Source organism: Pituophis catenifer, unplaced genomic scaffold, assembly GCF_029215685.1.
Source record: "Pituophis catenifer annectens isolate HBS135680 unplaced genomic scaffold, rPitCat1.0.hap2 SCAF_1, whole genome shotgun sequence".
NCBI classification, from domain to species: Eukaryota; Metazoa; Chordata; class Lepidosauria; order Squamata; family Colubridae; genus Pituophis; species Pituophis catenifer.
Window position 1 is genome coordinate 156,495,889 of NW_027256881.1, and position 12,009 is coordinate 156,507,897.

The following is a 12,009-nucleotide window of genomic DNA, read 5'->3' on the forward strand; positions in this document are numbered from 1 at the left end:
TTAACCAATATGGATGTCATTCACATGATACACATAGTTCTAGACGTATGACCATTCATTTAACAACTGTTCAGAGCTATGCCAGCGCTGAAAAAAGTGACTTACGAACACACCACCATTGCAGCGTCTTCACAGTCATAAAATCAGAATTTGGGCACTTTGCAATCAATATGCATTTATGATAGTTGCAGCATCACAGAGTCAGATGAACATTATTTATGACCTTCCCGGCGGGTTTCTGACAAATCAGTGGGGGAAGCTGGAGTTATTTAACAACCACGTCCTGACTATGGCAAAAAAGCGATAAAATCAAACTAAGCCATCACTTAGTGATGGAGGTTCCAGTCCCAATTATTTATATATTTTGAAAAAGAGGATTATTCTGTAGAATTATAAAGAACTCACATTTATTCAAGAAAATAAGTTGAAGGATAATATCAAGATGCAACATGCAGCTTTAATGAGTCAGCTGGTCAAAGGATTAGACTAACTCATTATTATTGTCACATGCTCGGATACTGGGAAAATACAATAAAGGAAAAGTGCTTTCTTTCAAGACACATCTAGCTATATTTGATAGACTCAGGAACCAAAAGAACGTCTATGTTTCTTTGAGAAAGCTGTACAGATAGCCTTATGTAATTTTTTTTTTTTAATTTGATTTATATGCCGCCCTTCTCCGGAGACTCAGGGCGGCTTACAATGCGTTAAGCAATAGCCTTCATTCTTTTGTATATTTTATACAAAGTCAGCTTATTGCCCCCACAAACTGGGTCCTCATTTCACCTACCTTAGAAAGGATGGAAGGCTGAGTCAACCTTGAGCCTTGGAGAGATTCGAACCAGCAGAAATTGCAGGCAGCTGTGTTAATAACAGGGTGCACTAAACCCCTGTACTATCAAGGCTCTTTGCTCTCATTTGGTAATAATTATTATTTGTTAAAGCTCTGAAGTGGCTTGAATATGTATGACTGTTCAAAGACATTGTTACTCTGGGGATGGGGTCTGGGGTGGAATTGAAGCACAGTACCTAGCCATACTATTCTGACGCAAAAATAAATTTTACTGGTAAATGATAATATCATGCTAACAAATTTAAAATAGCCTTTCTGTGCAAAAAATATGTGCAATTCTGAAAATCTGTGTGTGGGAAGTTGAGAACATCACATATAATATATATGATGATGTGTGGTTTCCTCAGAAGAGGATCAGCTGTTGCTCTTTCATAATTGGAAAGTGTTCTATGGCTTTTCTTAAAACACAGTTTTTGTCCTAGTCACTTGCCTATTTTCCTGAAGTTAAGGCCAATTTTAATATGTATTTAGAACAAGTTTTATTATAACTAATATGGTTGTAAGCTCCCTGAACCATTGCCCTAGCATAAGGCTCTTATACTGATTACTTTGAAATAGCAAGATATGACTTATGGAAATGAGGTTCTATTGCTTGCACACTATTGTCCCTTTCTTAATGGCCATAAGGAATAGATCAGAGTAGTTTATGTGCAGGTAGAAAAAAGATGTCTGAAACCCAGGTAAACTTTTTCACAAGGGAATTTGCATAAATGAGAAAAGCAATGCTGCTTGCTGTCTTACCAACTGAGTATATTGTATACTATTTGTGTTCTTGGTAGTTCTGTTTTTGTAGAAGTGGCTGACACCCTTAAGAATGCTGAGACCACACTGATTGAAAATGATGGGATTTGAAACTCAGCATACCTAGAGAGACCCTAGATTGGGGAAATTTATAATAGATTCCTTCCCAGCCTCTCATTCATGTTGCCTGAAGTCTACTGAATTCAGAAACCAAGCTCTTTGTTCCTGCTTGATTTTAATGAGTACTACCATTTTTTCAAAACTATGTAATGTTCAGCATCTTTGCATGTAGTTAGTAAGCAAAATAAGCCATGGGACATTTTTTAAATATTTACATACCTACCTTTTGGGCTCTCAAAGTGAAGAAAGCCTTAATTGCAAAACTATCGGCAAACCATTTTGGGGGAAATGAACCAGTCCTTAAGGTTCAGTAGCATGCAACATATTATTAAAATGTTTGGATTAATTTAGAATCTAAATTTATCTAAATTTAAAATAATAATTGAAACCGTGCTTCCAGAGAGATTAACACATGATCTGTTGAGTAGTATTTCTCTTGTAGCCTCAAGAAAAAACTTTAACTGATCTGGCAAATTATATAATCCTAATTTTTTTTTTACTCTACAGGTAGCCCTTGTCTTACAACCATTTGTTCATCAACCATTTGAAGTTACAGTAGTGTTAAACAACCATAACTGGTTGTGAAGGGCCAGGTTGGGCCTGCCTTGTCAGCTGGAGCAGCAGAGTGTAGGGTGGCAGGGGGCTCAGAGTTCAGAATGTCAAGGGTGAATGTATCAGGGACTGAGCTGGGATTCCCAAGTGACCCATGTTGCTGGACCGAGCTGAGGCTGAGCTTCATACTGCAATGCAGTGCAAATTCCTTTGCACCCAAAACCCAGCCCCAGCCTGGCCCAGCAGCACAGGGTAAAAAGTAGTTGTTGGTCTGTTGCAGCTCTGGAGTGGCAAAAATTCCTTTTGTGCAGCTGGGCTGGGCTTCATGCTCTGCTGTGCTGTGGCTTGGACTTCTTGGAACCACGGTGCACCAAGAATCCCCTGAGCTGCAGCTTATTTTTCTCCCAGCTCCCTGCACTCACATGCATGCACACACCCCACCCCCTCTTTTCCTGGTTTCCCTGAACTTGCACTGCACTGCAACAACCCCCCTTCCCTATCTGCACCAGGCCTCCCAGGACCTCCCCCATGGCACCTCCATACTCCTTACTCTGGGACTTGCTTCACTTTCCACTTAATGAACCATGTGGCTGAAGTAATGATGGCAACCGAGATGCAGTCACTTAATGTTATGTTTTACAACTGCATTGATTAGCAACACAAATTCTGGTCCCAATTACGGTTGTAAGTCGCCGACTAGTTTTATTAAGTTTTAAACATCTTTTTAGCAGTCTTTCATCATTTCACTAAGAAGGTATTCTGATTCAGTCTAGCCTTAGTTAATGGAATCTTTAAAGCATAGATCTAATAGTACTAAATATACAAATGCAGATATTATAATAAAGATTTTAATTTGGTACATGCACTTCTAAGCAAGATGTCTAGAGACATTTTTCATGGTATGGTATTAATGTGAGTTGACTTCCCCATTCCACTGTGAAATTGGGTGGCACTTTTGTAACAATTTTGACATAGCTTGCTTTTGCAACAGTAGTCATCCTCTCAATCCTAAATTGTTGACTTTACCTTACTTACTTTACTTTAAGGGCACACCACTTTGAGGGTATGTAGCAGTAAGACTGTAAAGCTCTGTCTTTAACCCACTGTTCTAATGGTTAAATGGTTAAGATCTGATTTTAAAACATTGGGGGGGGTGTCTGATTCTTCATGGACATAGAAAGTCATATGCAATACAATTTACAGGTGGCTGAAATGTTCCTCTTTGAACCACCAGTAAAATAGATTGTAATAATTCAAGCTTGGACTGACTTTTGAGTTATAAAACTTATGGAGGAAAAGTGGAGTCGGAGGAAAAGTGAAGTGTAAATCTGTGACCGCACATGTGAATCAGATGGTATGCATTTATGTCAAAAGACTGCCTTCCTCTTGCCAGGCTTTCATTGTGCACAGATTTTAGTTTCAGAGCAAAAGAGTAAAAATGCTTATTCTCCATTGAGAGTGGAGACAGCAGCCAGTGTGGGTACTACTCATCCAATCAGATTGAAGGACTGAGTCAGCCAACAACTTTAAGTCCCGCCTCTGTTGCCGGGCAGACCCAGCTTTGGCTCAGTCCTTCAGTTGGACTGGCGTGTGGGTCTGTAGCTCTGACTGCTTTTCTCCAAACTATCTCTCCTTTTTGGAATTATTGGTCTTTTTGAACCTGGACTGTTTCTGACTTTTCTTCTGCTTCTCCCTATGGACTTGGTTGCCTTTGGACTTTGTAAGTTTTTTGCCCTGTGTTTTCCCCCTTAAGAACTGTTAAGCCTCTGCTGTGAGGGCTTTTTGTTTTCTCCCTTTGGGGACCCCTGGGGGGGCTTCCTGGGGCTCCCTGCCAGGCTTGGCAGCTACCTCCTCAGGACCTGACTCTCCTTGCTGACCGCTTCCCCCAGGGCCTCCTAATTGTCTTCTCGGCCGTTTTTTTTTGCGCCGTTTCTGTGGCGGCGGCCATTTTGAAGCCCTCCGCTCCAAAACGCAGCTTCTGAACTTTAAAAGAACTTGCTGCCTGCTGCTTTGGACTTTGAATCCACCTCCCTGGAAGCTAGATTGCCTGTCCTTCGTGGTTCCTGGTGGCTTCTTCTTGGTGCTTGCCCACGCTGCTGCTAGCGCTTATTTCAAGCCGCTCCGACCACCACCTGCTGAGTTAATTAGCGCAGCGCTGATAGCCGACCAACAGCTGAGCCGGGGCTGCAGGCTCCCTCTGAAGAAGCGGTGGCTTCCAACGGAGCTATTTAGTGGGAATTTTTTTCGCTGCTGCTGTGCCTCCCTAGTTGTCTTCCCTGCTGCAGCTCCTGGGGGGCTTCCTGCCTGTTTACCAATTAAGTTGGAGAGTGGGGTTTTTCGCGCCCCCCCCCCCCACCAACTTCCCAGCGACTGTCTCTGAGCTGTTTTTCTCCTTCTGAAAACTGTGGGCAGATTTAAAGGGCAACTGTCTGGACTGTTCTTGACTGGGCTGGCTGTGCGGGTGTTCGTGGAGCTTCGCGCCCCCTTCCTTTGGCTGTTGAACTTACTGTATCCCCGCTGCCCTTGCCAGCCTCCATTGCTGCTTTCTTCTTGCAGCGGCCATTTTGTGGAGTGGCTGCGCTCCCCCTGCTGTTCGCCCTCTGGATCGTGTGCTCAGGGCTGGAAATTAGTGGAGTTGCCGCGCTCCCCACCGGGTCCTCACTTTGTGACTGCTGCTTTTGTCTTGGGATCTGTCATTATGCCAAAGTCATTGGCCAAATCCAAACATGGGCGTAAGCACAGCTCTGCTTCTCAGAGGCAGTCAGAAGATGAATCTGCCTCGTTTCAAGATCCAGCGCAGTCACTTGTTGCCCCGTCTTCTCACGCCCATCACAAGAGCAGAAAGCATGGCAGTGCGCTGGAAAGAGTGGAAAAACGGAGGGACAGAGTCCTCACCCAACTTTGCGCCAAGGCGAGCTCTGATCTTCAGTCTTCAACAACTTCTGCTCCGCTGCAGGATTCTCGGCCGGCGACTCCGGACCAGTTGTCTCTCAGGGACTGCCCGGTCACCATCTCCACTTCAAATTTGTGGGGCTCTGTTCCTGCGGACCTTGTCACTGCACCGCCTGCGGATGAGGAGATTCCTGATATTCCACCTCCTCTTGACACCTCTGCGGTTCCCTTGGTTCCTGTCCTGCCTCAGGAGGCGGTGAGTTGTCCCCTGTCTTCCGACCAACTGCAAAAGATGATTGAGGCTGCAGTGCAAAAGACTTTGGCAGCGGGTCGTCGTCCCTCCAGTGTTGCTGGGTCTGTTCGGTCGGCCTCACCAGAGCAGCCTCGTTCTTCTGGTCATGCACCTCCCAGGCCACCTCGCTCTCCTTCCTGCTCCCATGCTGGTCAACTCTCCCCCCTGTCGGATGCGGACATCAGTGACAACAGTGACTCTGGGTTGTTGGATGACGAGAACCTTCCACCTGATCAGCCGGTGTCTACGGCCCTTTTTCCACAGGCCTTGTTTAGGTCTCTTCTGTTCAAAGCCGTCAATACGGCTCGGCTTTCCTCCCCTGATTCCCATCCTTCTGTTTCTGGGCCGTCTGGAGCTTTGGACCCGATGTTCGCTGAGCCGCCCAAACCGATTACAACCATTCCTACACCTCCACTTTTCCTGGATGTCGTGAAACGGCAGTGGACTTCCCCAGCGTCAGCTCCTATCCCTTCTTCATCTGACCGTACTAATTTCCAGGTCGCATCTGACCTGGACACTCTTCTGCAGCTCCCGTCAATAGATGCTCCCATCGCTGCTCTTCTCTCTTCTGCCGCTGTGCCGGGCGATCCTGCTGAGAACTTACGACCTGATGAACGCCGTGCTGATATGGTCCTCCAAAGGGCCCATCTGGGGGCAGCATGGGCCATTAAGGCGGCCTCTACAGCATCTTTCTTTAACCGCTCCACGTTGTTGTGGCTCCGCCAGTTACAAGAGACATTGTCACCGGAGGATGCTCGTATTAAGCATGACCTCAATAAGATTGTAGCTGCGGTTCAGTTTTCAGCGGACTCCACTCTCAGCGCTGCTCGTTTTGCGGCCAAATCGCTGGCCTCTGCTGTGACGGCTCGCTGTTTGACCTGGCTCCGACATTGGCAGGCGGACGCCAGGCATAAATGGAAGCTCGCCTCGGTCCCATTTGGGGGGTCCCGTTTGTTTGGGGACGCCTTAGACCCCTTTTTGACCGAAACCAGAGACAAACGGAAGGTTTTGGCGGCGGTTTTCCGCAGGGGGGATTCCCGCTTCTCTCCATATCCCCCTCGACCCCACCTTCGAGGTAACTCTGTTGGTGGGCCTTCTTCCTCCTCCTTCCCCTCGCCCCGGCCGTACACAAATTTTGGCAGACAGCGGGGCTCGCAAGATAGGGGATTCCGGGGTAGATCGTTAGGGTCTAAGCGGCCCTTTCGAGGGGGAGGAGGTCGTTTCATCCGTCGCCGGCGCTAATTACGTTTCTAATCCTCCCATTGGCGGCAGATTGGCCATTTTCGTAGCCGCCTGGGAACGGTCCACCTCTGATCAGTGGGTCTTAGCCACTCTTCGTTCGGGTCTAGCTATCGAATTTGTCTCCACCCCCCCTGACTCCTTTGTCTGTTGTCCGATTTCTCGTAATTTGGAGAGAAAGTCCCTTATGGACACAGCAATTCACCATCTCCTGACCATTAGAGCTATTCAACCCGTCCCTGTGGGCCAGGAGCATCAGGGTTTCTATTCCAGGGTTTTCCTGGTTCCCAAATCTTCAGGGGGGTGGCGCCCTATTTTGGACCTGAAACGCTTAAATAGGTACGTGGTGTACCGTAAATTCAAAATGCAATCCTTACAAACTATTCTAGCCGGTGTTCGGAGGGGCGATCTCCTCTCTTCCATAGACCTTACAGAGGCTTATTTGCACATCCCTATCCTTCCCTCCCATAGACGTTTTTTGAGATTTTGTTACGGGGGGGTCCATTATCAATATAGGGCGTTACCTTTTGGTCTCTCCTCTGCCCCCCGTACCTTTACGAAGGTGCTGGCTGCTTTAGCGGCATTTCTTCGTGTCCGTTCTGTTAGACTTTTATGCTACCTCGATGATATTCTCTTGTTGTCCCCTTCTGTTGCTCAGGCAGTGTCGGACGTTCGTCTCACGGTAGAGACGTTGGCGGCCCATGGTTTCTCGGTTAATTTAGATAAGAGTCACCTCTCTCCTTCCACCAGTTTGGTCCATTTGGGAGCCCTGATCGACACGGTTCAGGGTAGGGTGTTTTTGTCCCCCGATAGACAGGCGGGTATCCGTCAGTTAGTTTCCAAGGTGGAAGCCTGCTGGGCCGTTTCCCCTCTTGTCCTCTCCCAACTTTTCAGGGAAAATGATTTCTGCCATCTCCATAGTTCCCTGGGCACAACTGCACGCACGGGAACTTCAATGGTTTCTCTTGCCGTTGCAGAAGGCGGGCAGAGGCACTTCATTCAGGCCGGTTCCGGTCCCTCCGGCGGTTCGTCGGTCCCTGCGGTGGTGGCGTTCCCCGGCCCTAGCTGCGGGGTCGTTGTTCCTGGAGCCTCAGAGGGTGATAGTAACCACAGATGCCAGCCTCCTCGGTTGGGGGGCCCATTGCCAAGGTCAGTTGGCTCAGGGCACTTGGAGCCCGGCAGAGTCCCGTCGCCCGATCAACTGGCTGGAACTACAGGCGATCTTCCTGGCTCTCAGAGCATTCCGAAGCCTGGTCTCCAACTCACACGTCCTCGTTCTGACGGACAATGTTGCAGCAAAAGCGCACCTGAACAAGCTGGGGGGGACCAGGTCGAGGTCACTTCTTCTGCTGGCCCTGCGACTGGGATTCTGGGCAGAGCGGCACCTTTGCTCCCTTCGGGCAGAGCATATTTCCGGAGCGGACAACTCCCAAGCGGACTGGCTGAGTCGTCGTCGAGTGGACAATGCGGAGTGGCGCCTCCATCCCCGAATCTTCCAGGAGCTGTCTCGGAGGTTCGGCATGCCGGTTATCGACCTCTTTGCAACGCACACGAATGCTCAGCTGCCACAGTTCTTCGCCAGATTCCCAGATCCTCAGGCAGCGGGCGTCGACGCTCTTCGAATTCCATGGCCGGCGGGTCTTCTCTACGCCTTTCCCCCGACCTCACTCCTGCCCAGAGTGGTTCGCAAGATCTTGTACGAGCGGGCGGAAGTGGTTCTTGTAGCGCCTCATTGGCCCCGGAGACCCTGGTATGCGGACCTTGTGTCCCTCTCGGTGGCCCCATCGTGGCGCATCCCCCTCGAGGACGACGTTCTGTCCCAGGGCGCTCTATTACACCCGGACCCCGCCTGGCTCAACCTGACCGTTTGGCGGTTGAGCGGAGCACTTTGACAGCGGTGCATATCCCGCCGGACGTTATTCAGACATTGCAAGCCTCGCGCCGCACTTCTACGGATCGCATTTACTCTGCCACCTGGCGTGCCTTCTGTTCCTGGTGTTCCGAGTCCGGTGTTTCCGCTCTTCAGCCATCCATTGTGGACATTTTATGTTTTCTGCAGCAGGGCCTGGCACAAGGCCTCTCTTCCAACACGTTACGCAGGCATGTGGCCGCGTTGTCCTCGGTCCTGGTCTGCGGGTCTTTGCCATCATTATCGCATCATCGCCTAATCCGGCGTTTTCTGCGGGGAGCTACGAATTTGTGTCCTCCTGTAGTGCACAGATACCCTACATGGGATCTCCCCTTAGTTTTGGAGTCGCTTATGGGTCCCCCGTACGAACCTTTGCGAACTACTAGTCTCCGTCTACTCTCCTGCAAGGTCTCCTTCCTTGTGGCGATAACGTCAGCCCGTCGTATTTCGGAGATAGCGGCATTATCCATCCGTTCTGACCTTTGTGTCTTTCATTCGGACCGTGTAGTTCTCCGTTTGGACCCCACCTTCGTCCCGAAAATCAATTCGGTTTTCCACCGCTCGCAGGAAATCATTCTGCCTAATTTCTGCCCGCGCCCTGTTCATCCACGGGAGCGAAGATGGCACTCGCTCGACGTGCGACGGGCTTTGCGGATCTACATTAAGAGGACATCTGGTTTCCGTCGTTCGGAGTCGCTGTTTGTCTCTTTTTTGCCCGTTTCCCAAGGGTGCAAGGTCTCCTCAGCTGTGGTCGGTCGTTGGATTCGACTTACCATCGCTTCGGCCTACGACCTTCGATCCCTTCCGCGTCCAGCTCGAGTGACCGCTCATTCCACCCGTAGCGCGGCTACGACTGCTGCATGGGCGACCCAGGCGCCCTTGTTGGAGATCTGCAGGGCGGCTACGTGGACTTCACCGATGCCCTTCATACGCCATTATCGATTGGATCAGTTTGCATCGGCGGAGGCGGCTTTCGGACGACGGGTGCTTCAGCGTGTCGTTGCCGGGGAGACTGTTGTTGCCGACCAGCCGGTTCCCACCCTGAACTCGGGACAGTGAACTGGGGTATGTCCCACACTGGCTGCTGTCTCCACTCTCAATGGAGAAGGGGCGTTGGTCCTACCTGATACGCTCCTTCTCGTTGAGTGGAGACAGCAGCCAGACCCCCCCTTCTCCGGCTGTATTTTCTCTGTCTGTTTTACTCTTCTCTTTACTTACCTGGTGGCAGATACTGCCTTCTGTGCCCACACGCCGAGTCAGTCTTACGAGTCTTCGCCAAAGCTGGGTCTGCCCGGCAACAGAGGCGGGACTTAAAGTTGTTGGCTGACTCAGTCCTTCAATCTGATTGGATGAGTAGTACCCACACTGGCTGCTGTCTCCACTCAACGAGAAGGAGCATATCAGGTAGGACCAACGCCCCTTCAAACTTAATGTTGTGATTTAAAGAACTACTTCTAAATACATGAGAGCAGAAAAATGCATACTGAATTAATGCTTGTTTATTATATGTTCTATCCTGCACAGTCGAGTTAATGCTGGTAGACAGTAAATACAAAAGAAAAACTATGTTGTAGTATTTGAGAAGAAGTAAAAACTGTTTTTGCTTTTAAATTGGCATATTTTCCGGGGGGTTTTTTAAACTTATTCATTGAAATACAGGCGGTTCTCCACTTACAACCACAGTTGAGATCAGAATTTTGGTGGCTAAGCAGTCACAAAGCAAGGCATTGTGTCATCATATCACTTAGTGACTGCAATCCTCGCAATTCCCAGAGCAAATTTTACCAATCATTAGCCAAATAGCCATCCAAATCCAAGCCATTCCAGATATGGTCCTTCACAGCCCCACAGTTTGACACCTACCTAACCTCTTCCCCCTCTGCCCTTTTGGGCCCTGTCATCCTGCTCTCTGCTGCTCCAGCTAACCTTTGCTGCTATTTTCTTCCTGGCAAGGCATGCTCAGCCTGACTGCTGGACTATATGCAACTGGCTTTTCAAGGCAAAAAAAAGAGAGGGAGGGAAGCATCTTAAAGAGGCTGGAGTGTGGCAAAGTGCCTCTTTGCACTACACTCCTAGGCCATATGGGGCTGATTTTACACTGAGAAAATGGGGGAAAAAACCAAAAGCAGGTTTCTACCCCTCTTTTTTTTTTTGCACCACAAGGCCAGCCAGCTTAGTTCAGGGGCTCTTTGCAAAGAGGCAATGCAGGAAGTGGTTTCACCCAATGGGAAAGTGCCAGGATTGGCCAGCTTCTCTTACATGTGGCTCCCTGAGCCAACCCGCAGGTATTTCCCATTGGGCATAACCACTTCCTATCTTTCCCATCGATTGTCACTCTTATTTGTACATCCTTTCACTCAGCACCATCATAACTTTGAAAGTTGCTGAATGAATAGACTCCCAGTGTACTAATTCAAACCATCCCCTGCCACTTGAAGCAAATTAAGAAGGGTTGTCATTTCAGCTTTATATAGCTATATAGTGTGATCTCTGTATCTAGCAAGTGATAACAAAATACTTTAGGAATCTCTGCTGAAATTTGTATTGGTCATATTAGCTTGTGGATTTTGTTCGCGTAATACCAGATTCTAAGATGTAACATTCTCCATCATATTTCTTTCTTTTTGTTTAGGAAATGACAAAAGTGTGCCAAGATTCTTGATTAGAGAAGTGGAATTTGAGAAAAAGGATCTAACTAGGCTCATGTTTTCGCCTGATCAAGAAAATCATCCATCAAAAGCACCAGTGAAGTATGGTGAACTGATTGTGTTGGGGTAAGTATCTGGCACTGACATCGGAACTTCTAAAAGAGCAGTTTTAGTTAATCCTGCAAACCAAAGTGTTTTTTTCTAGTTTTCCTTGTTGCTTTGCAATGTGATTCTCTGAAACATGGCAGTTCCTTGCAGTGCAGCTTGTTTTAGCATCCTGATTTCAGACTGACATTAGCATCAGTCTGAAATGTTCCAACATTAGCATCAATGGCATCAAGGTTAGATCATATCCACCTAGTCTTTTGAGTTGGATATGATGCAGCCAAACATTTCTAAACTTCATCAAATTTCACTAAGAAAAATTTGAGTGCAGGTTTTTTTCTCCCATGAGATCCTTAAGGCTTAACTTTAGAATGGCATTCATAGCATTTGTATATTAGTATTACAATAGATTGTAGCTAAACTACTTGTCAGCACAGGAGATGGTTTATTCTTAAAATAAAGTTAAAATAAAACAGTGGCTTAATTTTCTCCATGCTACAAATTATACCAGATATATAATGAATGAAAACTAATTGAAAATGGTATGGCATTCCTATTACATTAGGCAAATATCTGATTTCTGCATTCATATACCTGAACCTGTTTGTGATAAGTCTTAGGAATGCATAAAACTTTATATTTTAATAGATTTAACAAA

The 12,009-nt window shown here is 47.7% G+C and overlaps 1 protein-coding gene across 1 annotated transcript in view; it reads left to right on the forward strand.

Moving 5' to 3' along the window:
* The window catches only part of PELI1 (pellino E3 ubiquitin protein ligase 1), an 80,793-nt gene that overhangs the window by 51,185 nt on the left and 17,599 nt on the right, over positions 1 to 12,009 (forward strand). Inside the window, exon 2 of the mRNA XM_070956542.1 lies at positions 11,231 to 11,372. Within this exon, the coding sequence (XP_070812643.1) occupies positions 11,302 to 11,372 (71 nt within the window). The 5' untranslated portion in view covers positions 11,231 to 11,301. The remainder of the gene's footprint in view (positions 1 to 11,230; positions 11,373 to 12,009) is intronic.